Below are 24,654 nucleotides of genomic sequence, written 5' to 3'. Positions count from 1 at the left end.
GCGCAGTGAAGCACGGGTATGTCCATTCGATTCTTCGATCAAACGCTGCAATGCTGGGGGAAATTTGTGAGTAATGGGAGGTTTTGATTCAATCTAGAGCCCAGAGTGTCGCCGAGGGCGCCGAGAACGCGGCCCAGGATGTCAAGGAGGCTTTTGGAGCGTCCCAGCCTGGATTGTCGACGCATGCTCCTCAGGAAGTCCAGCAGCAGCAGGGATCTGGATGGTTCCAGAAGGGATTTCTACTGCCAGAGGACGAGAGGGCTGAGGATTCCAGTCACGGGCAGCAGAAGATCGATGAATCGAAGCACAGGATCGATGAAGCCAAGCACAAGACCGAGGAACATGGCAAGGGTTTGCTCGGTGCGCTGGGAGAAATCGCCACGAATATCAAGAACGCTGTCGGGGGCGTCACAGAGGACGCCAAGGAACAGGGACGTCATATGGCGGACAGGGCTCGAGAGACTGCTGGGGAATACCAAGGAAAAACCGAGGATCAAACTGACCGAGCCAGAGAAAGAGCCGACGACACGAAAAAATCCGCTAGAGAGACCAAAGACGATATCAAGGATCGAGCTGGCAAGACAGTGGACGATACAAAGAGGTCCGCGAGAGAAACCAAGGATGAGATGACTGACAAAGCCAAGAGAACCACCGATGAAACAAAGAAGTCTGCGAGAGAAACCAAGGACGAGGTGACAGACAGAGCGAAGAGGACCACCGATGAAACAAAGAAGTCTGCCAGAGAAACCAAGGACGAGGTGACAGACAAAGCAAAGAGGGTCGCCGATGAAACAAAGAAGTCTGCGAGAGAAACCAAGGACGAGGTGACAGACAAAGCAAAGAGGTCCGCCGAGGAAACGAAGAAATCTGCAATAGAAACCAAGGACGAGGTGAAAGATAAAACTCAGAGAACGGTGGACGATACGAAGAGGTATGTGAGGGAAACCAAGGACGAGGTGACGGACAGAGCTCGGAGTGCTGTGGATGAAACAAAACACAAGGCTGGAGACGCAGCGGACAGAGCTTCGGAGCAAGGCAAAGGCCTGTTTGGAGCACTCGGTGAGATGGCTAGTAACTTGAGGAACGCTGTGGCCGGGACTACCGAGGACGTGACGCACGATAGAACCGAGCGAGTTGGCAACAGAGCCGATGAGCTGAAGGAGAAAGGCAAGAATGCGGCGGATGACTCGGTTGACGAGACAAAAGACGAGGCTTCTGAGCGAGGCAATGCTCTCTTGGATCGTGTCAAAGGCACCGCGGAAGACACACGTAACAAGGTGTATGAAACGAAGGATGAGGCTGCAGCAAGAGGGATCCGGGTGGTGGACAAAGTCAAGGATACGGCGGGGATCTTGAAGCAGAAAAGTGAAGACGCTGTCGAAAATGTAAAGCACAAGACCGATGAGACGGCAGATCGAGGCAAAGGTGTACTGAATTACGTCAAGGGTGTTGTCACAACGCCAACAGCCGGAGAGCACCAAGAACATCGGCCACAGAAAGCAGAAGCCCCTCAACCACAGCAACGTAACCTTCGAGAAAAATACGACGAGGCAAAGAGCAAAGCCAGAGACAATGCCGAGAAAGTGAAGGAAAACACCAAGCAACGCATGGAGGCGGCGACTGAAGCTGGCAGGGGGATCCTGGACGCAATCGGGGATGTGGCTTCCGAGTTCACGGACGTATTACAGGGATCGATTCGTCATGTACAGTCCGTGTCGGCTCGTGAGGTTGACGCACAGCGCGCGATGTCGGCAGCTCAAGGCAGAACGCAAGTGCCTCCCAATCTCGCCAAACTCAACGACGCTGCCCGCGAGGAGACCGAGCGGATTGTAGCTGAGCAAAAAGTGCTGGATGATGCTGCTGCCACCGCATCGTCTTCACCACCACCAACTAAAGAGCAGGACAAGAGCGTCATTGAATCCGTGGCTGAGTGGGTCGTGGACAGGAAGCAGCAGCTTACAGACGAGATGACACAGCGCGTAGTCGAAGCAGAGAAAGCTAAGCAGGACGAGGAGAGGAGCAAGCGCTAGCTTGGAGCGTGTACCAGGTAAAACTTTGTCGTTCACTTCACTGTTTTATTTACTTGTTCTGATTGCAACTTCCAGGATCACAGTACAAGACCTTGCTTCTGTCAATGCTTTGGGAGGAGCATGTACTCTGGCTTGGAGTCGTGGTTGATAAACATGTAAGCCTTTCCAGTTGGACCCTTCTTCACCACCTCTTGAACGTAGTCTCCGAATTTGACAGGCTTGTAGAGCTGGGGGTGGTCCTCGTCGATGAGTTCCGGAGCAGGGGCGACGGTCGAATCGAACAAGCAGCTGTAGTTGGAAGCGATGGACATCCTGGGACGTGATGCGTTCACTTTCACGCGATGGATGACACTCTGGTACCTCCCGTTGCTCATCAGCTGGGCGTTCATCACAAACACAAGTTTGGAGACGGACAGAGCAGAACAGGAAGAACTTTACCTCGAGGAGATCACTGATGTTGATGGTGATTGCTCCCGGGATGGGCTCGACGACCACCCAGGTGTTGTTCTGGAGAACTTGGAGGCCGGGAACGCCATCTTGAAGCAGCAATGTGAGTCCTCCAAAGTCGGAATGGGGCTCGATGCCGAGCACCTTGTCAGGCTCTGGACAACCGGGATAGTAGTTCGTCAGGATGGATTGGTTGGGAACTCCAAAGCATTTCTCGAAGTAGTCTGTAGGGAGACCAACGCCTTCGGACAGGAATCCCAGGATTTTCCTCGTGAGCATCAGGAAGTCATCAGAGAGACCGGACATCACTTCTCTGGAAGTTAGCAATCACGGAGTTTAAAGACGAAGAAATGGAAGAACAGGGACTTCATAACAGACCACCTTTCAGAGACGAAGAAATGGAAGAACAGAGAAGCTAGCTTACTTGTATTGCAGTGGCTGCGCGGGCCAGCTATCCAAGTTCCTCTTTGGAGACGTGCACAGGAAAAAGTAGTCCCTCCATAGCTGGACAGCGTCGGCAGCATTGGAGATCTTACTTCCATAGCCATCACTCTTGAAGCCATACTCCTTGGCGGCATACTTGAGTTTCTCCTCCTTGGGCAGCTCGAAGAACTCCCTCGACACCTTCTGCGGCTTGGTGACATCAATGCCGTGGTTGATCACCTGGAAGAATCCCCACTCGCTGCTGGCACTTGCGATCTCGCGCACCACTCTCTCATGCTGCTCGGGGCTGAGATTGAAGTCACAGAGATCAACCACGGGTACGGACTTCCCAGGCTCGCGGGTCACCACCGGGACCTTGTCCTCGGGAGCTATGTAGTTCTTGGGGACCGCTTTCAATGATTTGCTGAGCTCTTGGACTGGAACAAACTCCGTAACCATTGCAAAGATCTCTCCTTTCGTCCTTTCAGATGCTCGTACCTTTTTAATAGCGAAACAATTGGAGCAGGTGGGTGTTGACTAGCTACCAGTCAACTCGAGGCTTGACTTTTTTCTGTCCTTAACATTTGGGTATCATTGACGTTCCAAAGTTTGACAAAAAGATCTATTGCGTTTTTCATAATGTAGCTGCCCTCTTGTGAACGTGAAGCTCAATAATTATTTCTTTGTTCTGATTGATACTTCCAGGATCACAGTAGAAAACCTTGCTTCTCTCAATGCTTTTGGAAGAGCATGTACTCCGGTTTGGAGTCGTGGTTGATAAGCATGTAAGACTTTCCAGTTGGACCCTTCTTCACCACCGCCTGAACGTAGTCTCCGAAGTTGACAGGCTTGTAGAGCTGGGGGTGCTCCTCGTCGATGAGTTCCGGAGCAGGGGCAACACCGGAATCAAACGAGCAGCTGTAGTTGCAAGCAATGGACATCCTGGGACGCGACGCGTTCACTTGCACGCGATGGATGACACTCCGGTACCTCCCGTTGCTCATCAACTGGGAATTCATCATAAACACAAGTGCAAAACAGGAAGAACGTTTACCTCAAGGAGATCACTGATGTTGATGGTGATTGCTCCCGGGATGGGCTCGACGACCACCCAGGTGTTGTTCTTGAGAACTTGGAGGCCGGGAACACCATCTTGAAGCAGCAACGTAAGTCCTCCAAAGTCGGAGTGGGGCATGAAGCCGAGCACCTTGTCAGGCTCTGGACAACCGGGATAGTAGTTCGTCAGGATGGATTGGTTGGGAATTCCGAAGCACTTCTCGAAGTAGTCAGTAGGGAGGTCGACACCTTCGGATAGGAATCCCAGGACTTTCTTTGCGAGCATCAGGAAGTCATCAGCGAGACCGGACATCGCTTCTCTGGAAAGTTAGCAGTCACGGGGTTTAGAAACGAAGAACTGGAAGAACAGGGAAATTTTCACGAGACAAAGAAATGGAAGAACAGGGAAGCTGACTTACTTGTATTCCGGTGGCTGTGTGGGCCAGTTATCCAAGTTTCTCTTTGGAGACGTGCACAGGAAAAGGTAGTCCCTCCATAGTAGGACAGCATCGTCGGCGTTGGAGATCTTACTTCCATAGCCATCACTCTTGAAGCCATACTCCTTGGCAGCGTACTTGAGCTTCTCCTCCTTTGGCAGCTCGAAGAAATCCATCGACGCCCTCTGCGGCTTGGCAACATCGATGCCGTGGTTAATCACCTGGAAGAACCCCCACTCGCTGCTGGCAGTTGCGATCTCGTGGACCACTCTCTCATGCTGCTTGGGGCTGAGATCAAAGTCACAGAGATCAACCACCGGGACGGACTTTCCAGGCTCGTTCACCACCGGGATCTTGTCCTCGGGAGCTATGTAGTTCTTGGGGACCTCTTTCAAGGATTTGCCGAGCTCCTGGACTGGAACAAACTCCTCAACCATTGCAAAGATCTCTCTTTCCTTTTCTTTTCTTTTTTTCCTGCTTTTAATGGCACCTTTATAGCAGCGACACATTTGGAGCGGGATATATCAACGTGTCCCGATGGTCGCCAGTGCTTGGGTGTTGGGTGTTCACTAGCTAACCTTCTCAGTCAACTCGATGCTTCACTTTTTTCTAACAAAGAGCGTAGATTTGCGTTGACAAAAATATAATCTCGCGTCCATTGTTTTTATTGCTGTATGGCCCAGCAAATGGAAAAACTTGTATATACAGAAATGTTCAAGCTAGTCAATAATTTATCACTATTTAGAATGATATTATTGACTAGCTTGAACATTTCTGTAAGTCTAAAGGCTGCTCATGCAATATCAATTTCTTAAAATGCCATCACCATGAGGTTCCATTCCTAGCCCAGATCCTCATGCTGAGCTTGCTCAAATTCTTAGTGCCAAATTCCCAGATGCACAAAAGAGAATACTTAAGCATTTCGTCAATGCAGAAAAACATCCAATTAAGACTTATGTTTGTGATCCCAAATCAAGAGCAACAACATGCCCTTCTGACCCCACATCATTCTTGTTTATCCCTTCAAAGCCCTTGGCTCCAGTCTCTCGTCATTCCTAGCACGTATACCCTGTCTCCACCACTCATGTCCAAAGCGGTCTCATGCCCACCAACTGTACTCAGTGCACCTTGAGTTTGTAAGCAGGATAAAAAGAACCTTGAGTTTACAAAGGCTTAAAGGTTAGAAAGAATCAATTGTTAAAAGTTCTAGGTATCTCTTGCAAGTGAAGCCACTTTGAGAAGATCTTCATCAGCAGTACACATTCAAAGAGCAGGAATTTCCAAGAAATCTCTCGGTGTTCATGGACCCCGCAAGGCCTGCAACTAGCCACCTGCACGGGATAAAGGACAAACATCATAGCAATGGCTGTTGCAATTTCTTCCTCTACCAGCACCCAGTCAGCGCCTGTACTTTGGCCAAGCCGTTCAGCTCGCTCCGCTTATTAAGCAGGAGAATTCAAGAGATAAAGAGGACAAACATACCTTGGCACGCAGCGCCACGGCAGCGTCTTCTTCTTGATCGAGCTGATCCTTACATGAAGACCTTGCACACTCCAGGCTTTCTGTCATTGACGACCTACTTTTACCCACATGCATGCATTTGCTCTAGTTCTTGCGCCGGTAGATGTCTGTGCGGCCGAGCTAAACAAGGCCCCAAACATGAACCCCCTCTGATGGCGCAATTAGATCAATTTCCGCCTATATATTGTGGATATTTAACTTTTTTAGTTTAAACACTAGTTTAAGAGAGTATTAACTAAGCATCAATGCCTTTTGATATAAAAAATTAGCTTAAGAAAGTTCAGATAGATAGATAGATAGATAGATAGATAGATAGATATGTTTTAAGTCACCGCAACACCCATCAGGCATGGGACCATACTAAAATTTCCTAATTTTTTTCTAAGCTAAAGTGATAAGTCACTCTATGATACAGTGATAGAGGTTAAAAGAAAATCAGTAATTAAGTTTAGACATTATTAAAATAAATGTAAAAGCAAATAAAAAATATTTGTTGCGCATTGCATGGGAAGTTTGCTCAGTGCTAATCTTATTTATTTATTTATTTAATAATCCAGAAGTTTATAATTATAAACATGTCTATAAATTATAAATACAAGATTAATCTAAATGAATAACAACCGCTAGATGGCACCACACACACACAATATTTTTATATATTACTAGAATTTATAAATTTTTAATTTAATGTCAATTAGAGTCTTTTAAGAAGAAAAAAAAACCATCCAAACTAATTTTATTATTTTCTTTTAATTTAATAGTGTTCAGCTCACAGCAATTCACAGTGGACCTCCCTTGATTCAGGGTGTTTACATTGCACTGGGCAACTCTCCCTAGAGCTACACCATACCACCAAATTTGTATGCATAAATGAAATTTACAATATTCTATAAAGATGATCGCGTTTGAAAAAAATGTAAGAGAATAATCTTTAAATGGTAAAATGCCACGTAATGTAAGAAGATCCTTTTAGGGCTTGGCCAGGCGATGGCGGGCAAGCAGCCGAGCCTATGGTGGGGGTGCCTGGTGTCCGAGCTCGGCGCGGTGGGGGCGGGCAAGCCGGGATGGCTGGATGACGCCGCTCTCGTCGCGGCCATGGGTCGAGATCTGGTCGCCATTGCCAGGCAGCGATCGCTCGTTGTCACGCCCTGGAGTGGCGCTCACAGCTCCGCGCCTCGCGCATCAGGTTTCTCGATCGATTCCATCCCAGCCGCTACCGGGGCCGATCCCTCGTATCGAATCACCGCACTGGAGTGGCTCTTTTGGGAGGGATGGTCGGTTCTCGCCGTCGGTACGTCGTTGGGCATTCTTTGCTTCTACTCGGAGATTGGAGATCTCCTTATCAAACAGGTTTGCGAGCAAGGAAAAAAAAGCTTTTTTTTTAAGGGAAAATGGATTTTTTTCTTCCAGAGCTTCAATGTTGGATCGATTTGCAACTTACACGTGAGGTGCAACCAGAACAAGCGTGATACTGCCGAGGAGCTCTCTGTTGCTTTCCAGAGCTCCATCGCGAGAATCGACGCCTTAGATCTCCAGGTAAGAACTCCAGGTTTTTTTTTTGTTTCCGAGCCATACTTGTCTTTTTTTTTTTTGCTTTTAAACCCAGTCACAACTACGCAGACGATTGCTTGAAGTTGCGAGAAACTCCACGCTCGAGCGCCAGTTGATCGCGGCAGAATCGACGAAGCTTTCGTATCAGGTGTGGAGTGTCAAGTCTTCGGGAAGTAGCATTTGCGTGGATGCCGCGATAACTGGCGTGCTTCCGCCAGCTCTCTTTGAGCAACAGGTTGGGAAACGCAGACACTCCTCGAGCATTTGTCGCAGCTTCGACTGATACCAAGTTTTAAAAGCAGTTCTTTCTTGCAGTCGAGAGAGCGCTACTTTTGTGCCGTGACCATTGGATCGGACAGCACACTGGCTGCTTTCAGGTTTGTCTTCTTTCTTCACTCTCTCGGATTTTAAACTTGTTCCATGTCAGGCTTTCAGAAGATCGAAGGAAGTCACTGACCGAGCTACTGTTTAACAAGGTTGTTCCGGCGACGGTCTCTAGGATAACTTCTTTCGCCAAAGCGTTTCGACGCAACAGCGAGCCTGTCCAAGAAGCTAGACCGGCAGAGGTGAAAGCCCAAGAGTTCTCCAGAGGTAATAGCGATCACTGTAAAAACGTAGACCACCTTGAGCTTTTTCTTTTTTCTCCAGCCTCGCTCATCACAGCTCTGAAAGATTCCCCGCGCAAGGGCGAAAGTTTGGCGTTGTCTCCAACTTGTTCACTGGCTGCTGTGACCGATTCCTTGGGACGAGTTCTTCTCGTCGACGTACATGCTCTCGTCGTGGTTCGTCTATGGAAGGTAATGGACGTTCTTTACGTGGATGATCTCATAGCGATTGTTTGGCAGGGATATCGTGATGCTCACTGTAAGTTCCTCGAGGCACCACTGAATGGCTCGTCCGGACTCCAGCACAGGAGCTCTTGCGTGAAGGAAGACTTTTCTCTCTGTCTCGCGATTCATGCTCCTCGTAGAGCTGTAGTGGAGGTAAGCAAAAACAAAACTTTCCTTCTCAGAGCTCACGAATCTTTGCGATTTTTTCCAGGTATGGCAGCTGCGAAATGGTCCTCGTTTATCAGTGATCCACTGCTCCGAGAGCTGCCGGTTGCTACAACCCCCGAGCCAGTTCTGGTCGAGCGATCGAAACGATCACGAGGAAGAAAGCTACTCGCCCAAGCTCGTGTTCTTGCTCAAGGGAGACTCTGGCTTGCTTTCTCTCATCAATCCCTTCATGGATCAGTGAAGAAGAAACCGTATATTCTTTTTGTGTAGAACGATTTGTACAGGACAAACACTATATAATCTTTTTGACTATGATCGGTCGATCGCAATCTCTACTTTAGAACTTTGTCTGCCAAATCTTTATGACGAGAAAACACAACACAACGAAGTACTCGTTAAAAAACTAGGGTTCTTCATTCTTTTAGGTGGGTGATGGGAACTTGGTGAGGTGAGCAGTCAATTCGGTGGACACCGCGTCGATTCTACTCCTCACATCGATCGAAAAAAAAACGCCGAGTGCAATTCACCAGAATGGACAGCAATGCAGCACCTGCAGTAGCTGGAATGGAGCAAGAAATTTGCTTCTTTCTGTCAGATCGCGCAGGGAAAATGGGGGATTCTCGGCTCAGGAGGGAGCGAGGATGATCCCGATCGGCGAGGACGGCGGCAAGCCGATGGGATTGAAATCCTCCTCCGCGGCGACGGCAGTGGATCAAGGCAGGGGAAATCTCCTCAAGTACCTGTGCTGCTCGGGCTTGATCGCGCTCGTCCCCATCGCGATCGTCAATTGCTACGTCTTCCTCGTCTATTCCTCCCTCATCGATCAGGAAGCGGTGCTCTACTCGCTCCATTCCGCGTCGCTGGGCGCAAATATTTCCACTCGAGGTAGAACATTTTCTTGTTCTTGGTGTTCTTGGTGTTCTTGGTGTTCTTGATCTTGATTGGCGATCCATGGCGCCACAGATTGCGATCTCTCCAAGGGTAAGTGGATCCCCGAGGCTGCGCCGCCGCTCTACACCAACGAGACCTGCCGCTACATCCAGGGCCACCAGAACTGCCTCAAGAACGGCCGGCCGGATCGAGGATTTCTCGCCTGGCGATGGCGCCCGGACGAATGCGATCTCCCGCGCTTCGATCCCGCCCTGTTCTTGCGCGTCATGAGGAACAAGAGGATGATCTTCTTTGGCGACTCCATCGCCAGGAATCACATGCAATCGCTACTGTGCGCCATCTCCCAGGTAAGAACACTTCCAATTTCCATCTCTCGATCGATCGGTTTCCAATCGATTCCATTCACGCACAGGTGGAGGAGCCGCGAAATCTCTACCGCGACCCCATCGACAAGGACGTGATCTGGCTCCTGCCCTCCTTCAACTTCACTCTCGCGATCTTCTGGTCGCCATTCCTGGTCAAGCACGAGCAGCGATCCAGCAACGGCAGCACGATCATCCACATCCATCTCGACACCCCGGAGGAGATCTGGATGTCCCGGCTCCACGAATTCCACGCCATCGTCCTCTCCTCGGGGCCCTGGTTCTTCAAGCCCAGCGTCTACTACCGCGGCGGATCCATCGTCGGCTGCCACCACTGCGGCGACGAATCCATCCCGCCGCTGAGCTTCATCGACGCCTACCGGATGGCGCTGGGCGGCGTCTTGGACTCCATCGCCGCGCGCGATGGCTACGCTGGAACCACATTCCTGCGGACCTTCTCGGCGGAGCATTTCGAGAATGGCGAGTGGTGGAATGGCGGGACGTGCAATCGCACGGAGCCATTCCGGAACCAAAGCGCGGTGGAGCTGCCGTGGATGGCGAGCGAGATGCGGCGGATCCAGGTGGAGGAGTTCGATCGCGCCGCGGCCAAGAACCCTAGTAGATCCAAGCTCAAGCTGGTGGACGTGTCCTACAGCGCCTACCTCCGCCCCGATGGCCATCCCGGGGTGTTCCGGAGCTCCAGGACGCTCACGCCCGATGGAAGCGCGGTCCAGAGCGATTGCCTCCACTGGTGCCTGCCCGGGCCGATCGACATGTGGAATGAGATTCTCCTCAAAACGCTGCTCGCCCGGGAGCCCTAAAATTTGCGCAAGAGCCCTAAAAGAATATGCCAAATTGTAAAAGGATGGAAAATAATGGCAAATGAAAATGCAAAACACTCGTTTTTGACCTCCAAGTGTTTTGAGATTGTCTGAGGAGAATGTACCCAACCTGAAGAGGTCAAAGGCTTACAGGGAGGGGCCACAGGTTAGTCTGTGATGTTAGCAAACCAATCCTTTAGCGGTTTGTCTTTGAATCTTAGTGCTTATAAAACCAAACGAGTTCATAATCATTGTGACTAATCGATTAGGATGAGATTCGATGAGTTCATAATCATCGTGACGAATCGATTCTTTTCCAGCAGCACGCGAGAGGCAACAATTATCTGAAACACGCAATCCGAAACAAAGCCGTGACTTTCTACTTGTTGCCTTCGCGTGCCTACATACCTAATGTCTGCTAAGGAATAGAAACCTTACAAATCCCTGTTGCCACTGTGTTGATCAAGATTAGGATCGATCTGCTGATGGATCGGGCTAGCGACCGCACCAGAAACGTAGAAACAGGGAGGAGATTGGCTGTTAATCGCTGGAAAAATCATTCTGGGTTGCTGCTTCATCTGATCTAGATGAGCTGCGCTGAACTGCCGCCGCATAGCAGGAACTGTGGCTTGCTGCTGATGCTGCTGGTCCATTTGATCGAGATAAGCAGCACTGAACTGCCTCCGCATGATCAGAGGCTGCTGCTGGACTTGGTGATCAATATGCTGTGGCTGCTGCTGCTGCATCTGATCTAGATCAGTGGCACTGAGCTGCCTTCGCATGACTTTCTGCTGCTGCTGGTTCTGGTGGTGCTGCTTGATGGGGTCTGACCCCGTCCGTTGGATCTTCATGTGGTGATTTACGTGCACTGGCTGTTGGATCATGTATTGCACTGGCTGCTGCAAGTAAACCATGTTTCCTTCAGTGAAATAGGACTGCTGCTGGTGATGGGGCAAGAAATTTTGGTGGTGGGGTTGGTGTGAGAAATTAATGGGAAGTTCTTGCCTCATTACACCAATCCTCTGCTCTCCTAGATTTTTTGGGAATATGGATGATTGCTGGAATGCTTTCTTGGATTCATTCATTTTGCCTGGCTTCTCTTCCAAATCTCCCAGTTTCATCTCCTGTGGATTAGGGCTGACCTGGCCACACGGTGATGACGTGGACGGTCCGGTCATCTTCTCGAGCGGGCTGGGCGGCAAAATTTGCAAAATAGTTTGGGGGATGATCGGGTTTTGCGCGATGCTGATGGGATCGATCGCGATGGCAGGAGCTGGGAATGGCGGAACCGGCCTAGGTCTTGGAGTGGTGGAGCTAGCAAAGAGGTAATCTGGGAGCTGCTCTTCATGGATGATCCCGTTGTTGTTTAGCGCGTCTAGGAAGCTCTGCTCGCTCGATGCGGCGCTAGGGATGTGGCCGGCAGGGATCGTTGGGAAGAGGAACAGGCGGAGCTTGGAAGGGGAATCCCTGGCGTCGAGGCGCTCGTATTCTTCCAGCATCGCTTCCAGGTCGTCGTCGCATAAGATCGAGACGAGTGCGTCGAAATCCTCGTAAGGGAGCTTGTATTTGGGGAGAACGCTGCGGCCGCCACAGATCTTGGAGAGCTTGGCGCGGAAATCCGCGTAGGAGATGGTCCGGGGGACGACGAAGATCCGCGTGTCGCCGCCGATGTAGCGGAGCTGGGAGTCGTGTGGGCTCATCACGATCCGGCCGCCATAGCTACACATGAGCTTCACCCTCGTGCTCTCGTCCTCGGACATCTGGTCTGATCGCGGCGATGAGCACTGGGAATTGGGAAGAAGAAAGTGCGCACCATTCATAGAAATCGAATCCATCTTACAAAGGTGAGTGAAGTTTTTTTTCCTTTGCTCTCTTGTGCTTGGACTAACTAAGCAGGAGATTCTTCTAGTCGAAGTGAAGCTGACGAGCGACGGCGTGACTGACTCTCAAAAAGCTAGCAACCATTCTCTTTGAAGCGAAGAACTTTCAGGATGGATGAAAACTTGGAACTTCTCTCTCTCGCTCGCTCTTGATATGGTAAAGGGATTTATTGTGGAGGACTGAACTGTTGGAGCTGATAAACGACAGGGCTGCGCAGCTAAATAAAAGGAGGCGATGTTCAACGCAAAACAGGAGCGAGTGGTACCTTGGCTTTTTCGTCTGGTGAAGTTGTGCATTTTCGTCGCATTGCAAAACTCATGTTTCACTCTTGCAGGGCAGGACACAAGGCTTAAATCATCCATGGAAAACTATTATATCCTCGTGTTTTGCAGCTTTGATGCTCGCCACAAGCTTCTTCAAGTTTTGTCTATGCTTGATATATACTAAATGCTTTAGAAACACCAGCTGCAACAGTTGCTCACCGGGAGGGCAAACGGCGCCTCTTTTGGGATCTCGCCTGCTCGTTGGCGACGCTGGCAACATCGGTAAAGGCAGCCGCAGATCAAACGCGGGTTCGTTCTTTATAAATCTCTTTATACAGGAGACGATCTTTGCAGGTTTTAAACATAACTATTTACTCACGGGAGGTGGCATGGAGGACGACGAGCTGTGGGATTTGGTGCTCACCGATGAGAAGGGGCGTATCCATATGAAGCCTCTGGAAATGCCTGCACATCTGGTGGCTATTTCTCTGACTCCACAGGGCAGCACTTCGATCCTTCCTAAAGGTATTAATGTGGAGTTTTCCATGCTTTTTTCTTTTTTCTCTTACAAGGAGTGGGCTCCAAGCAATACATATGTCATAGAAGGATCCCACCACTGAGAGACACAATCCAATCGACAGGTACAAACCGGTTCAGAGACAATGCTAGGCTGATCCGATTCTAGTTGCCTCGATGGCTCTATACTTGCACATATACGGGCCGCTAGACTTCGGGAGGTTAAGGTGGCGGGTAGCGATTACTACCCTGTTATTCTGTGTTTCCTAAAAGCGGCTTCATTCGAGGAGTTCATAGATCTTCAGGTTTTGGTGAACAGAAAGATGAAGGCTCCAGGCTTCAGTGAAGCACGCAACTGATAGGAGTTGACTCCAATGCACTCTTGCAATGGAGGGAGATGAGGCTGTGCCTATGGACAGGTTCTGGGTGGTGTAAGTATTTGCGTCAAGACGGAAGTTCTCAACCCTGGTTGCATACATGGAGCAGCTGCATGAGGTCGGTATCAGTTGCTCGTTTTCGTGGAGCACAGAACGACGGTATCAGCATGTCAGAGCGCGCAATGGTGTCGAGAAGGAGATACAGGTGCCATTGGATGATCATCCTGATTTGTGGCGACTACTGAACTGGGGAAATGTGGAGGCAGGGTGTTTTCAGTATTTGAAGTTTGAGGGATTTGGGGAGCCTTTGAAGAGGATTTAACTTCAACTGAGCGTACCAGGGAGTCGAAGGTCACACGCATCTTCACCAGAAAGGCATCTTGCGTTGAGACGTGAAGCCAGGAAGCATTCTGGTGTTTAAGGGAAACGTCGTGAAGATCTACGACTATGATGTCTCCTTGATCGTCAAGCTTTGAGAAGGGTTGCTAATATCACTCATCCAGCTCCATGCAACCTTACAAAAAAGAAGACCACATTTTATCGCTTGCTCTGTTCTGCAAAGCTCGGCATTACAAGGAGGGGAGGTGCAGATCATAAGATGTTTAGCTAAACCGGGAAACTCGGCCTGGATCTTATTAAGATGAGCGAAAACGAAGACGAAGTGTGAGATGGGTTTATTCCACGTCTTAAAAAGAAAGGTTCGTTTAGAGGTTTCCCTTTAAGCTACCTTACAAAAGGTGGTACTGCAAAGCTAGGGTTGTGTTTTCCTTTTCCATGAAGAGGTTATTGCCAGAGGAGATTTTGGAGCTAGTCTTGCTGCGGCTCCCGTTCTCCAGTGTGGTCACCTCAAGATTGGTGTGCAAGGAATGGAAATCAATAGTGGATTCACCCAGCTTTATGCGATGCTACAGCGACAACGCCAAGATAATCGAGGAAATGGAGAAGAGTGACATCCCAACTTACAGAATAATCGACAGTAACAACAAGATCATGCTTTGGACGGGCCAGGCCTTCTTGAGCGTAGACTCTTACAACCAAGGGTTGATGGTGGCGTACTCTCTGAAGGAAGGCCAGTACTACGTGGGCAATCCATTCTTCAACAAGTGGAAGAAAATCCCAATGCTAGAACACTCCTCCCACCATAGGGTTCGAATCTTTGTCAATCAGGAGAGCTACAAGCTCGTTGCATGGGAAGACCTCGGCTCGGTTCTGACATTTTCTCGAGGTCAAACGTGCTGGTCAAAGACCGAGGGTTCTGGGTTCACTACTGATCCGGTCATGATTGACGATAAGATCTTTGTTGTGGACACTGTCAAGGAGAGATTGATCATGTACACAGAAGGTGGCAGTTTCTCTTACAGGGCTTTGAGAATTGGGTGTAAATATTCCGTGTATATGAACTTAGATTGCAAGACTTATCTGCGAGCTTGGGAGAGGAAATTATATGCAGTAGTGATAATAGAGAATGCTCCTTATAGCACGAAGGTCAGGATTTGGGAGATTCCTGACAAGGTGAAACTTGTGAGCGAGAAAGTGTTTGATGTGGCAGTGGGACTTGCTCTCGAAGTAGGCAGTGGGCAGTACTTAAATTTTTCAACTTCAGATGGTTTTACGTGTTCTTATGATATGAAGGTGAACAACTCTTGGGAGAGTAGAAGATCTCGTGATGTGTCTCCCATCTCAGTCAAATATTATCCAAACTTATGAAATAAGTTCCTTTTTTGTACTTAAACCGATTTAAAACTTAGACCCTGCGAAAAAAATAACCAAATGCGTTTATAAACTTTCTGAACACGTATCAATTTTTTACAAAATCGATCTTATCTGAACATGTATCTTGATATAGACAGAAAACCTTTATTTAAAACTGCTCGTGCGGCCAACCTGAGAACGCCACACGATCAAGACTTGAAATTCACTCAAAATCAGGAGAGCCACAAATTTCTTTATGCTTGTGATGATATCAGATTCCTTTGGGCGAAAATGTCCTCCAATTACAAAAAGAGAGAAGACATCCAAAACATGTGCAAACAAAAGCTGGAATTCAAATCAAGCTACAATACACTTATTCACTTTGTCGTTGTGGCGCGTTTTTGGTGGCTGTGTGTTCCTATGGCGCAGGAGTGTACGGCATCTGCGGCTGTTGCGACACAAGAACCATCCCAGCCTGATCAATGGGCCTCACAAATCCCTGCTGTTGCTGCTGTGCTGCCCTGATCTCAAGACCGGGAGCGAACTGTTGTGGAATAGGAATTGAAACCGGCAGAGGAATCGTAGAGACAGGAATAGGTGCCTGGGCAGGAGAAGAACTGTTCACTGCTGGAAACATCATCCTGGGGATTTGCTGCTGCTGCTGCTGCTTCATTTGATCGACATACGCGGCGCTGAGCTGCCTCTGCATGACTTGCTGCTGCTGCTGCTGCGGCTGCTGCCTCAGAGGGTCTGATCCTCCCCGTTGAATCTGGATGGGAGCCTGCTGCTGGTTTACGTGCACTGGCCGTTGGATGTAGTGCATTGCCTGCTGCTGCTGGTCTGTGAGGAAGTAAACCATGTTGTTCTCAATGATGTAGGGCTGCTGTTGCTGGTTGTAGTAGACAACCTGAGGCTGCTGTTGGTGATGGTGTATGAAGTTCTGCTGCTGAAGCATCTGTTGCTGAAATTCCTGCCTTGCGGGGGCAATCTTGTGCTCTGGCTGCTGCTGCTGCTGCTGGAAAGCAATTGCTTGCTGTAGTTTCATGGACTCGTTCATCCTGGCCAGCTTCTCTTGCTGCTCCAATTCCTGCTGCATTTGCATCCTCCTCTGCTGCTGCTGCTGCTGCTGTTCTTGAGCTTGGGCATCCATCTTTTGCTGCTCCATAAACACATTGAGGCTCATCTCCTTGAGATTGAGGCTGCCCTTCATCGGTAACGTGTTGTCCTGTGAACTGGACTTAGGGCTGTCGTGGCCAACGGCCTTGCTGTCCTCGTCAGCATCGCTCTTCTCGGCTATGGCTGCCGCGACCGCCTCGACGAGCTTGAGGGCCTCCATTCCTTCCACACCTGGCGATGACGCGGACGAGGGAGCGTCCATAGCGGTGGCAGCGTTGGATTGCTTGTCGACATGGGAGAGTTTCGAATCCTCTGGCGGTAGCCTGGGGCCGGTCTTGGGTTCGAGCTTCTTGGGCGAGCTGTTCTTGTCCTTCTTGGGGCCCCTGGGCGGCAAAATTTGCTGTTGCGAGGAAATATTTTGGGGATTGGGGCTTTGCCCGATCGGTAGCTGCTGCTGGATCGGTGGCGCCCTGGCTTGCTGGATCTGTGGGGTGTAGATGGGATCGGCTGAAGAGATCGCGGTTGAAGGAGCTAGGAATGGCGAAACTGGCCTAGGTTTTGGACCGGCGGCGTCGGCAGCAGCAGGGGGATCGTACTGCCGAGGCTGTGGAGGATTGCTGTCGATCTTTCTTGGATTTGTACAGATCGGGGTGAGCTCGGATTGCATCGCGGAATCGGCTTCCATGATCTTCTTTGCCACTGCCGAGCCGGGGCCATCGGCGGCGGCGATCACCTCTTGCATCGAGATCGATCCAGGCACTTCGAGGCCGAAGAGGAAATCCGGCACGTCTGATACTACTTGCTGCTGGTCGGGCTGCTCGGTCTGCTGGATCGTGTTGTTGAGCACGTCGAGGAAGCTCTGCTCGTTCCTGGAATCAAACCTCAGCGACGACGTGGGGATCTGGCCGGCGATGGCGGCGGCAGTAGGGATCTTTGGGAAGAGGAAGAGGCGGAGCTTGGAAGGGGCCTCTTTGGCATCCAGGCGCTCGTATTCTTCCAGCATCGCCTCCAGATCGTCGTCGCCGATGACCGAGACGAGCGCGTCGAAATCCTCGTAAGGGAGCTTGTACTTGGGGAGGACGCTGCGGCCTCCACAGATCTTTGCGAGCTTGACACAGAAATCCGCGTAGGAGATCGTCCGGGGGACGACGAGGATCCGGGTGTCGCCGCCGATGTAGCGGAGCTGGGAGTCGTGTGGGCGCATCATGATCCGGCCGCCATAGCTACACATGAGCTTCACCTTTGTGGCGGCGCCGTTCTCGTCCTCGGACTTGATGGACATCTGGTCCGACTCGAGCCGCGGCGACGAGCACTGTGACAGATTGGAGAGGAATTGCGAGCCAGTGATCGAATCCATGCTCATCTTGGCTGCCCCTCCTTTACTTGCGCTTCGATCTCAAGCAAAGTACCGGTGAGTCTCTCTTTTTTTTTTTCTCCTCTAAGAGTCACTCTCTTCAAGTTGCTGGACGAAAAAAGAGACTAATTCTTACTAGATTGTCAGCGATTGAGGAAATGGAAGGCGAGAACAACACGGATCTCTTGACAGCCCCTCGGCCTCTGGGTGGTTTTCAAAGCGATACGTGACACTGACACCGTTCGCTGGCACTCCTCCAAATCCATATCTGACTCGAGCTTCCACAACAAGGTAAGACTTCTGGCAAAGTTTCTACCCCAAATGCACTAAAACGCGCTCGCCCACTCGCTCTCAGGGTTTTTCTTTCACCCAGTGGATGGAAAAGTAGGAAGGGATTTTATTCTGGAGATTCGGGGCGCACTAAGCGATAGGCCCGCACTGTTCCTGTTAATGGACAGGCTTACGCATTAAGGCGGCTACAAACGTTGAAAATTTTTTATGCAAGGAGCAAGAGAACAAAGAGTTAAGGTTCAACGGAAAACAGGAGCGCCAACTTGGTTTTTCTATCAATGGTGGTGAGTGAGCACTCGCCTGGTTGTCAATTCGTCGCATTGTCAATCTTCATTTTGGGCAGATTCTTCCGCTCAACACGCTCGTCCTTAAACTGTACGAAACGTTTGTCATCTTTATCGCAATCCTGTTTAGCGCTTTGTACAACCCAGATGCGTGGAGGAGAAGCTTCGAGCTTTCTGTAAGTTTTTGGAAGTTCTGTAGATGCATGGTGCTTACTGTTTTTCCTTCAGCACAGCTGCGATCAAGTTTGCCTCAACACGTTTCCGAGCATCACATAAGGTGCGGACCTCTTCGTTTTTAGTTGGAAAAAACTTCTAGCTGCATTGAGACCGCTCCCGACGTCACTGACACCCCTGGACGCTCCAAGAATGCAGACCCAGTCGCAGGTGTTTGGATGGAAAGGCATGGTGAGAACGAGCTCCCGCGCATCATCCAGATGCCTCGCGCGAGCAAGCAAGTCGATCAAGCAGCTGTAGTGAGCCTTCCTCGGCTCCATCTGGTAATCCACAATCATGCTCGTGAAGTAGCTCCAGCCAGTCTTGACGCTCCCTTTGTGATTACAGGCAGCCATGAGCTTGACAAAGCACAGGGGATCCGGCTCTACGCCTTCTACCACCATCGCATGAAACAAGTAGAAGCTCAAATCGAATCTCAGGCTTCTCGAGCACAGGGTCAGCATGACAGTCCAGCACACAACATCGCCACGCTCTGGAATCCGCGAGAAGATCTTACTGCCGGTTTGGAGCTGCCCCTCTTGAGCATACGCGCCAAGCATTGCAGTCCAAGACACTGTGTCACGGATCAACAAGTTGTCAAAGAGTTTCTTAGCATCGCCTAGATGCCCGGTTTGGGCATACGCAGAGATCATCGAGTTCCAAGACTCCAAATTGCGATCCGGCATTCCAGAAAAGAGTGACTTCGCCTCGATCAGATGCCCTCTCTGGGCATAGCTTGCTAAAATGGTGTTCCACGCGGTCAACGTTCTCACGGGCATTTGGTCAAACGCAGTCTTGGCCCGTTCAAAGTGACCGTGCTTGCCATACATGGTCAACAGTATGGTCCAGGAGACCGCATTTTTACACGGACCTGGAATATTCTCAAACAAAGCTTTGGCATTTGTTGTATCTCCACTCTTTGCAAATGCCCACAGCAAGGTCGTCCATGACACGGAATCTTTTGCATCCATTTCATCGAAGAAGCGGCAAGCCTCGGGGATATTCCCGCTCCGGGCATATGCCAAGAGCATCGCGTTCCACACGATGAGGCTTGCTACGGGCATCTTGTCGAAAATAGCTTTAGCCGCCGAATGATTCCCAACTTGGGCATATGCTACCACCATGGTTGTACAGCTTACAATATCTTTACAAGGCATTTCACGAAATAGAATGTTTGCATTAAAAATATTCCCAAAACGGGCATTTGCGAAGATCATGGCGTTGTAGCTGATAAGATCTCTTTGTGGCATACTCTCAAACAGCTTCCTAGCATTTTCAAGATTCCCATTCTCGGCATATGCCGTAAGAATAACTGTAAAGGAGACTAAGTCTCTAGTTTTCATGGAATCAAAGATTCGTCTTGCTTCTTCCAATTCCCCAAAGCGGACGTAAGCTATTAGCATAGATGTCCATGAAACCAAATCCCAGTGTGGCATCTTATGAGTAAAGACGAATACTGTGTGTTCGAGTGATCCATGCTGAGCATACAGTGCGAGATATATATTCCACGAGGAATGTCCGTGCGGCATTCTTTCAAATAAATCTTCAGCCTTTTGCAAATGCCCACTTCGGGCATATACTGACAACATACCATTCCAGCATGGAAGATCCCAACATGGCATCTTGCAAAATATGCTCTCGGCATCTTCTATATACTCTTGTTGTGCTACTGCTAGAAAAATTGTTGTAAACGTTACTAGGCTCCACGCAGGCATAGCGTAAAAGAAAAATCTTAAACTTTCAAGATGCCCTGTTTGGGCAAATGCCAGGAGTACGGAGTTCCAGGAAACCAGATCTGGCCGTTGGATCGCGTGGAACAATCTGGACGCTTCATCCAGCTGGCCGTTCCTGCCGTACAGGTGAAGCAGCGAGTTGTACGACACGAGGTCGTGCTGAGGCATCTCGTCGAAGAGGGCGCGCGCGTCGCGGAGATTATTGTCACGCGCGAATGCCGCGAGCATGATGTTCCAGGAGAAGATGTTCTTGGGATCGATCGAGTCGAAAATCTCCCTCCTCGCGTCGATCGGGCTCGCCATCTTGGCGTAATTCTGGAGGACGCGATTGGCGAGGAGAGTGTAGGATCTGGATTCTAGGGCATTGGCATTGCGCTGGAGGAGACGATGGACGTGGCGCGCTTGGGAGGGAGTGACGCACGACTGGATGAGGTCTTGGAAATGCGCTTCCATATAAAGATCTGGGGTTCGAATCCTTTGCTTTTGGCACTAGGGCATGGCTTTGGGAGGGTTTGAGATTGAGCGTGGGAGCTGCGACTAGGTATGGATTTCCCGGCTCGTGATTTCGATTCGATGCCAATGCGCGTGTGCCAGGCGAGGACGAGGGCGCCGCGCTAATCCAGCTATGGCCGTCCACTTCAAGTTCCGGAGCGCTGTGGCATACGATTCGATCAGCCTCGATGACCTGCACATCTCGGTGCGAAATCTCAAGCAGCGGATTGTGGAGCACAAGAATCTCGCGAGCAACAGAACCATAGATTTCGACCTTGTCATTACAGACTCCCAGACTGGAGAAGGTTTGCGATTCAATCCATTCTTTGGGCTTCTCTCGTGCTGACGAGAATGTGTCTTTTGTAGAATATCGAGATGAGAATTCTCTTGTTCCAAGGAACACGAGTGTCATCATCAAGCGTGTTCCCGCTGTTAGATCTAAACAAGTTTTACAAGCTTTTGACCCGTGAGTGGACTTTTTCTTTTCTTCATTCTTCTAGTGCGCCGCTAATTATTCGATGCAGGCCCAAAGTGCCTCCCAATTCAAGTGCTACTGCTCCTGTAGCTCGTCCACCTGTTGTAAGTTTCAGACTGGCTTCTGAGTCCTTTTCAGTAATCTGGATGATCCTTTTTTTTCTGTCAGAAATCCGATGTCGAACCGGACGACTTTGGGATGGATCTCTTTGCAACTCCAGCACCTGTGCCTGCTGCCAAGGTGGAGGAGGATGCCAAAATAGTGGAAATGGTTTCGAAGTCAACTTTGGAGTGGCAAAGGTGATCTTTTCTCGGTCGCTTTTCTGTTTTATTTAATGTAGTGATTTTGTTCAGGTTTGAAAATCCGTCTTTTGTTCCCCGTGGAGGAGGAAAAGGCAGAGGTAGCCTGTGCTTGCTAATTTGCGCTTAGTTTACTCACATTGGTTGTTTCAGGTCGTGGCTCAGGAGGTCCTCCTGCTGGATATGTTTGTCATCGTTGTGGTCAGCCAGGTAAGAAGTTGTTCGTTACGCTCATTCGGAGTTTCTTAGTTGATTGTATTCAGGCCATTTTATACAACAGTGTCCAACAAATGGTGATCCGAATTACGACATCAAGAAAGTGAGGCTCCCAGTTGGTATTCCAAGGACACGCTTGAGACTCGACCAAGAAGGTTCATATGTGCTACCCGACGGTTCAGTGGCGATGATGCAACCGGACGAGTACGTGATTTATTTGGAATGACTATTTCTCGTGCTGACACTTTGCTACAGAAATTTGTTTGCGAAAGAGGCGAATGCTTTACTCTCCGTAAAGCCAACGACAGAGGCACCTTCGGAACTTCGATGTCCACTTTGTCGCTCGACATTTAAAGACGCTGTGATGATTCCTTGTTGCCAATACAGTTTTTGCGATAAGTGTAAGCCCCATCCAAAATTTCCTTGTTTGATGGTGCCAACTGTTTCTGTGCGTTTCTTCAGGTATAAGACAGAACCTCATGTTGAAGGGACAATGCCCTCAGTGTGGTTCAGCGAGATTCAAAAATGATGACTTGCTGCCAAACATTGCTTTACGGCAGGCTATTGACAAATTTATGCAGTCGCAAACGCTTTCGACTACCGGGGATCAAGGTGTAGCAATACCTGGTAAGCGTTTATACTTTAGAAAAGGCTTCTTATTGTTGGATCATGCTATGCAGATGGGGACTCTACCGCGCAACACGTCATTTCTCTGTCAGAGTCGAAGCACTCTGCTGATGATAACGTTGAGGCCGGTAAAGCAAGGGAAGCCTCGTCAGGTGTAGTCAATGCAGAGAGTAGTGTGGCTAACAAGACGGATGCAAATTCACATCCTGTAATACCGAAGGATGCCTCTGGAAGTCTCAACCCGGAAGGCAACGAGGCACTTAGAGACCTTGGAGATGGGGGAAAAACTTCTGAGCCCTTTGTTCATAAGGGCGCAGATGAGATAGCTCTGGAGTCTGAGGTTAGCAAAGGTGTGTCTTTCAAACTTTGGGAAGTTAATCCTCAGCTGCACTTCTTGGAGCCTCCGGTTCTCGTTCTCGTTCCCTTTGCTTCTGTTTCCTACATTTTAGATAGGTAGATTTCAGCTGTCGCGTGACTTCTCGAGTTTTTCGAAGTCGACCGCAACAGGTTTATGTTCTAAGTCGGTTCCTGGTTTGGCTGCCTACTCAGGTGAACAAGAACTATTGAATGGTTGCGACTAACATTTTTGTTGTTTGGCTATCTCAGGCAAGAAAAAGAAGAAGCGGGCTCGTGGTATGAATTCGGGTAAGTGCTTCTCTTCATTTTGCTTTTGCTGTTGGAATGTTTGCTCACTTTAGTATTTTGCTATAGTGGATGGAGGCGGTGCGGACGCTAGTGGCAAGGTAGTTTAGCCACTTGCTGATCTTTGCGTTTCGTACTTACGTTTCATATATGGCAGGGCGAGCGTTTTTGTTATCAGTGTGGCGAGGCTGGCCATCTTGCGAAAGACTGCGTTGAAAATGCTGGAGCATATCCACCACATCCTGGCATGTTTCCGCCAGGCGAGTCTGACTATCTCTTTCCGTGACGATCTTGTCTTAACGCTTGTGGTCTATCAGGTGGAGCTTTTCCAATGGGGCCATACGGTCCGGATATGTTTTGGCCTGGACCGCCTGTACCACCGTTTCTCCCAGGCTACGCCGATGGAATGTATGGCCCTGGCCTTGGACCTGTGCCACCACCTGGAGCGTATCAGATCCCTCCTTGCGTGCCACCTCCGTACGCAAGTATTCCTCCCATGCATTGGTACGTTCCTTTCTTTCTGGAATAGAAAGAATCTAACGTCTAATTTGTTGAACAGGTTCGGTGATCATCCCGGTATGATGGGTGGCGACATGCCGCTGAGCAGGGAGGACTTTATGAAACTCAAGGAAGAAGAACACAACCGACGATCTAGAAATGACCACAGGTATGTATATGTATTTACTGTGTCGGGTTTTAGAAACACGGTTGTGGTGCTCGCAGAGGTGACTGGTCCCAAAGCAGCACTCGTGGAAGATCACCTCCACAAGACTCGAGACGTGGAAGGTCACCTCCAAAAGACTCGAGACACGGCCGTCCTTCCGAAAGCCGAGACCGCAGGAATGGCAGTGTGGAGAGGCATCACAAAAAGCCCGAGGCCGACTACGATTCCACGAGGAACTACTCTGACAGAGAGAGGTCTGACAGGGAGAGAACCTCGGCCAAGCAGTACAACAAGGAGCGGGACTACGAAAGTGCTCGGCGCTATGCAGACGAGCAGCATCACAAGGAAGAGCGGCGCAGCAAATTCAGCTCTAAACCGGAAGAGGCACCACCACCAGCGTCAAGTCGACGATCCCAGGAGAAAGACAGCAAGAGAAGCGACCAGCCACACACTAGCAGATCATCCGAGAGCGCCAGGAACAAGCAGCACGAGAAGACGTCTAAGCCACCGTCCGAGAAGACGTCCGAGAGCTCGAGGAGCAAGCACCACAGCGAGAGGGAGGCCGAGATCACGAGCACGGACGAGAAGAGAAAGGAGGAGAGCAGGAAACGAAGGAACAGATCGCGGGAGATCGAGGAGGAGAAGACCCGGAGCTCTTACGATGACAAGAAGCCCCGGGAAGATCGAAGCAGCAGGAGCTATCTACCTTCGCGAGATCATCACTCGGAGGATCACCACTCTCGTCAATTGGAGAGCTCTCGCAGTAGCAGGCATCACCACTCGGAAGCTAGCGACGATCTCGCTCGGTGGCGACCAGATCACTACGAGGAGGATCGATACAGGCATACCAGCAGTAGTGGAAGACACCACCATCGGCGATAAGCTCTTTCGCGAAACTTTTCCAAGTTCCTGAAGAGCGAAGAACAAAAGTTCTCTATTTAACTAGGTCCCATTTAATTTGAAAGAAATGTATTCCATTTCG

At 49.8% G+C, this 24,654-nt stretch overlaps 12 protein-coding genes across 12 annotated transcripts; 7 read left to right on the top strand and 5 right to left on the bottom strand.

Annotated features, from left to right (window-relative positions):
• The first annotated feature begins 31 nt into the window (after positions 1-31).
• On the top strand, positions 32-2,050 carry LOC9644344 (late embryogenesis abundant protein ECP63). The gene has a single exon (XM_024688994.1). It carries the CDS (start codon positions 441-443, stop codon positions 2,028-2,030), a length of 1,590 nt encoding a protein of 529 aa, XP_024544762.1. The 5' UTR covers positions 32-440; the 3' UTR covers positions 2,031-2,050.
• Positions 2,051-2,054: 4 nt separating this feature from the next.
• On the bottom strand, positions 2,055-3,454 carry LOC9644343 (flavonol synthase/flavanone 3-hydroxylase). The gene is made up of 3 exons (XM_024688946.1): positions 2,902-3,454; positions 2,469-2,790; positions 2,055-2,407 (listed from the first exon to the last, which is right to left on the bottom strand). Exons 1-3 carry the CDS (start codon positions 3,357-3,359, stop codon positions 2,132-2,134), a joined length of 1,056 nt encoding a protein of 351 aa, XP_024544714.1. The 5' UTR covers positions 3,360-3,454; the 3' UTR covers positions 2,055-2,131.
• A 99-nt stretch (positions 3,455-3,553) lies between these two features.
• LOC9644680 (probable 2-oxoglutarate-dependent dioxygenase ANS) lies at positions 3,554-4,870 on the bottom strand. The gene is made up of 3 exons (XM_002983846.2): positions 4,376-4,870; positions 3,955-4,276; positions 3,554-3,907 (listed from the first exon to the last, which is right to left on the bottom strand). The coding sequence occupies exons 1-3, from the start codon at positions 4,828-4,830 to the stop codon at positions 3,632-3,634; spliced, it is 1,053 nt and encodes a 350-aa protein (XP_002983892.2). The 5' UTR covers positions 4,831-4,870; the 3' UTR covers positions 3,554-3,631.
• A 2,031-nt stretch (positions 4,871-6,901) lies between these two features.
• On the top strand, positions 6,902-8,798 carry LOC9644679 (rab3 GTPase-activating protein non-catalytic subunit). The gene is made up of 8 exons (XM_002983977.2): positions 6,902-7,264; positions 7,325-7,450; positions 7,521-7,700; positions 7,781-7,842; positions 7,893-8,056; positions 8,114-8,262; positions 8,311-8,448; positions 8,507-8,798. Exons 1-8 carry the CDS (start codon positions 6,902-6,904, stop codon positions 8,702-8,704), a joined length of 1,380 nt encoding a protein of 459 aa, XP_002984023.1. The 3' UTR covers positions 8,705-8,798.
• An 86-nt stretch (positions 8,799-8,884) lies between these two features.
• LOC9644342 (protein trichome birefringence-like 25) lies at positions 8,885-10,627 on the top strand. The gene is made up of 3 exons (XM_002983976.2): positions 8,885-9,348; positions 9,427-9,701; positions 9,767-10,627. Exons 1-3 carry the CDS (start codon positions 9,105-9,107, stop codon positions 10,535-10,537), a joined length of 1,290 nt encoding a protein of 429 aa, XP_002984022.2. The 5' UTR covers positions 8,885-9,104; the 3' UTR covers positions 10,538-10,627.
• A 344-nt stretch (positions 10,628-10,971) lies between these two features.
• Positions 10,972-12,297, bottom strand: LOC9644678 (putative uncharacterized protein DDB_G0268364). Its single transcript, XM_002983845.2, has one exon. It carries the CDS (start codon positions 12,295-12,297, stop codon positions 10,972-10,974), a length of 1,326 nt encoding a protein of 441 aa, XP_002983891.2.
• A 254-nt stretch (positions 12,298-12,551) lies between these two features.
• Positions 12,552-13,495, top strand: LOC112351369. Its single transcript, XM_024689129.1, has 3 exons — positions 12,552-12,700; positions 12,753-13,206; positions 13,285-13,495. The coding sequence occupies exons 1-3, from the start codon at positions 12,653-12,655 to the stop codon at positions 13,299-13,301; spliced, it is 519 nt and encodes a 172-aa protein (XP_024544897.1). The 5' UTR covers positions 12,552-12,652; the 3' UTR covers positions 13,302-13,495.
• An 853-nt stretch (positions 13,496-14,348) lies between these two features.
• On the top strand, positions 14,349-15,281 carry LOC9644341 (F-box only protein 6). Its single transcript, XM_024688993.1, has one exon. The coding sequence runs from the start codon at positions 14,349-14,351 to the stop codon at positions 15,279-15,281; it is 933 nt and encodes a 310-aa protein (XP_024544761.1).
• A 403-nt stretch (positions 15,282-15,684) lies between these two features.
• Positions 15,685-17,739, bottom strand: LOC112351327 (auxin response factor 7-like). Its single transcript, XM_024688992.1, has one exon. It carries the CDS (start codon positions 17,737-17,739, stop codon positions 15,685-15,687), a length of 2,055 nt encoding a protein of 684 aa, XP_024544760.1.
• A 542-nt stretch (positions 17,740-18,281) lies between these two features.
• Positions 18,282-19,469, top strand: LOC112351316. The gene is made up of 4 exons (XM_024688961.1): positions 18,282-18,487; positions 18,540-18,588; positions 18,677-18,808; positions 18,873-19,469. Exons 1-4 carry the CDS (start codon positions 18,306-18,308, stop codon positions 18,933-18,935), a joined length of 426 nt encoding a protein of 141 aa, XP_024544729.1. The 5' UTR covers positions 18,282-18,305; the 3' UTR covers positions 18,936-19,469.
• LOC112351326 (pentatricopeptide repeat-containing protein At4g02750-like) lies at positions 18,949-20,239 on the bottom strand. The gene is made up of 2 exons (XM_024688991.1): positions 19,042-20,239; positions 18,949-18,959 (listed from the first exon to the last, which is right to left on the bottom strand). Exons 1-2 carry the CDS (start codon positions 20,237-20,239, stop codon positions 18,949-18,951), a joined length of 1,209 nt encoding a protein of 402 aa, XP_024544759.1.
• Positions 20,240-20,677: 438 nt separating this feature from the next.
• LOC9644676 (E3 ubiquitin ligase PARAQUAT TOLERANCE 3) lies at positions 20,678-24,649 on the top strand. The gene is made up of 18 exons (XM_024688958.1): positions 20,678-20,689; positions 20,751-20,798; positions 20,852-21,054; positions 21,116-21,215; positions 21,274-21,328; positions 21,393-21,523; positions 21,578-21,624; positions 21,677-21,733; positions 21,787-21,943; positions 21,995-22,140; positions 22,202-22,366; positions 22,420-22,716; positions 22,973-23,011; positions 23,078-23,109; positions 23,166-23,268; positions 23,326-23,512; positions 23,568-23,675; positions 23,732-24,649. The coding sequence occupies exons 1-18, from the start codon at positions 20,685-20,687 to the stop codon at positions 24,552-24,554; spliced, it is 2,703 nt and encodes a 900-aa protein (XP_024544726.1). The 5' UTR covers positions 20,678-20,684; the 3' UTR covers positions 24,555-24,649.
• Positions 24,650-24,654: the final 5 nt, after the last annotated feature.

The sequence above is a fragment of the Selaginella moellendorffii genome, unplaced genomic scaffold, assembly GCF_000143415.4.
Source record: "Selaginella moellendorffii unplaced genomic scaffold, v1.0 SELMOscaffold_60, whole genome shotgun sequence".
In the NCBI taxonomy this organism is placed as follows: Eukaryota; Viridiplantae; Streptophyta; class Lycopodiopsida; order Selaginellales; family Selaginellaceae; genus Selaginella; species Selaginella moellendorffii.
Note: the sequence above shows the minus strand (reverse complement) of the source record. Positions and strands in the feature narration are given on the sequence as shown.

Coding starts and splice junctions, on each gene's coding strand:
- LOC9644344 (XM_024688994.1), top strand. CDS start 441: ATGGCGGACAGGGCTCGAGAGACTGCTGGGGAATACCAAGGAAAAACC.
- LOC9644343 (XM_024688946.1), bottom strand. CDS start 3,359: ATGGTTACGGAGTTTGTTCCAGTCCAAGAGCTCAGCAAATCATTGAAA. Junction 2,791..2,901: donor GCGCAGCCACTGCAATACAA/GTAAGCTAGCTT, acceptor GCTAACTTCCAG/AGAAGTGATGTCCGGTCTCT. Junction 2,408..2,468: donor ACATCAGTGATCTCCTCGAG/GTAAAGTTCTTC, acceptor ATGAACGCCCAG/CTGATGAGCAACGGGAGGTA.
- LOC9644680 (XM_002983846.2), bottom strand. CDS start 4,830: ATGGTTGAGGAGTTTGTTCCAGTCCAGGAGCTCGGCAAATCCTTGAAA. Junction 4,277..4,375: donor ACACAGCCACCGGAATACAA/GTAAGTCAGCTT, acceptor CTAACTTTCCAG/AGAAGCGATGTCCGGTCTCG. Junction 3,908..3,954: donor ACATCAGTGATCTCCTTGAG/GTAAACGTTCTT, acceptor ATGAATTCCCAG/TTGATGAGCAACGGGAGGTA.
- LOC9644679 (XM_002983977.2), top strand. CDS start 6,902: ATGGCGGGCAAGCAGCCGAGCCTATGGTGGGGGTGCCTGGTGTCCGAG. Junction 7,701..7,780: donor CAGCTCTCTTTGAGCAACAG/GTTGGGAAACGC, acceptor TCTTTCTTGCAG/TCGAGAGAGCGCTACTTTTG. Junction 8,449..8,506: donor CTCGTAGAGCTGTAGTGGAG/GTAAGCAAAAAC, acceptor GATTTTTTCCAG/GTATGGCAGCTGCGAAATGG.
- LOC9644342 (XM_002983976.2), top strand. CDS start 9,105: ATGATCCCGATCGGCGAGGACGGCGGCAAGCCGATGGGATTGAAATCC. Junction 9,349..9,426: donor CGCAAATATTTCCACTCGAG/GTAGAACATTTT, acceptor ATGGCGCCACAG/ATTGCGATCTCTCCAAGGGT. Junction 9,702..9,766: donor TACTGTGCGCCATCTCCCAG/GTAAGAACACTT, acceptor ATTCACGCACAG/GTGGAGGAGCCGCGAAATCT.
- LOC9644678 (XM_002983845.2), bottom strand. CDS start 12,297: ATGTCCGAGGACGAGAGCACGAGGGTGAAGCTCATGTGTAGCTATGGC.
- LOC112351369 (XM_024689129.1), top strand. CDS start 12,653: ATGTTCAACGCAAAACAGGAGCGAGTGGTACCTTGGCTTTTTCGTCTG. Junction 12,701..12,752: donor TACCTTGGCTTTTTCGTCTG/GTGAAGTTGTGC, acceptor TCACTCTTGCAG/GGCAGGACACAAGGCTTAAA.
- LOC9644341 (XM_024688993.1), top strand. CDS start 14,349: ATGAAGAGGTTATTGCCAGAGGAGATTTTGGAGCTAGTCTTGCTGCGG.
- LOC112351327 (XM_024688992.1), bottom strand. CDS start 17,739: ATGGATTCGATCACTGGCTCGCAATTCCTCTCCAATCTGTCACAGTGC.
- LOC112351316 (XM_024688961.1), top strand. CDS start 18,306: ATGGTGGTGAGTGAGCACTCGCCTGGTTGTCAATTCGTCGCATTGTCA. Junction 18,488..18,539: donor GGAGAAGCTTCGAGCTTTCT/GTAAGTTTTTGG, acceptor TTTTTCCTTCAG/CACAGCTGCGATCAAGTTTG. Junction 18,589..18,676: donor GTTTCCGAGCATCACATAAG/GTGCGGACCTCT, acceptor GGACGCTCCAAG/AATGCAGACCCAGTCGCAGG.
- LOC112351326 (XM_024688991.1), bottom strand. CDS start 20,239: ATGCCTGCGTGGAGCCTAGTAACGTTTACAACAATTTTTCTAGCAGTA.
- LOC9644676 (XM_024688958.1), top strand. Junction 20,799..20,851: donor AGCGTGGGAGCTGCGACTAG/GTATGGATTTCC, acceptor CGCGTGTGCCAG/GCGAGGACGAGGGCGCCGCG. Junction 23,676..23,731: donor CGATCTAGAAATGACCACAG/GTATGTATATGT, acceptor TGGTGCTCGCAG/AGGTGACTGGTCCCAAAGCA.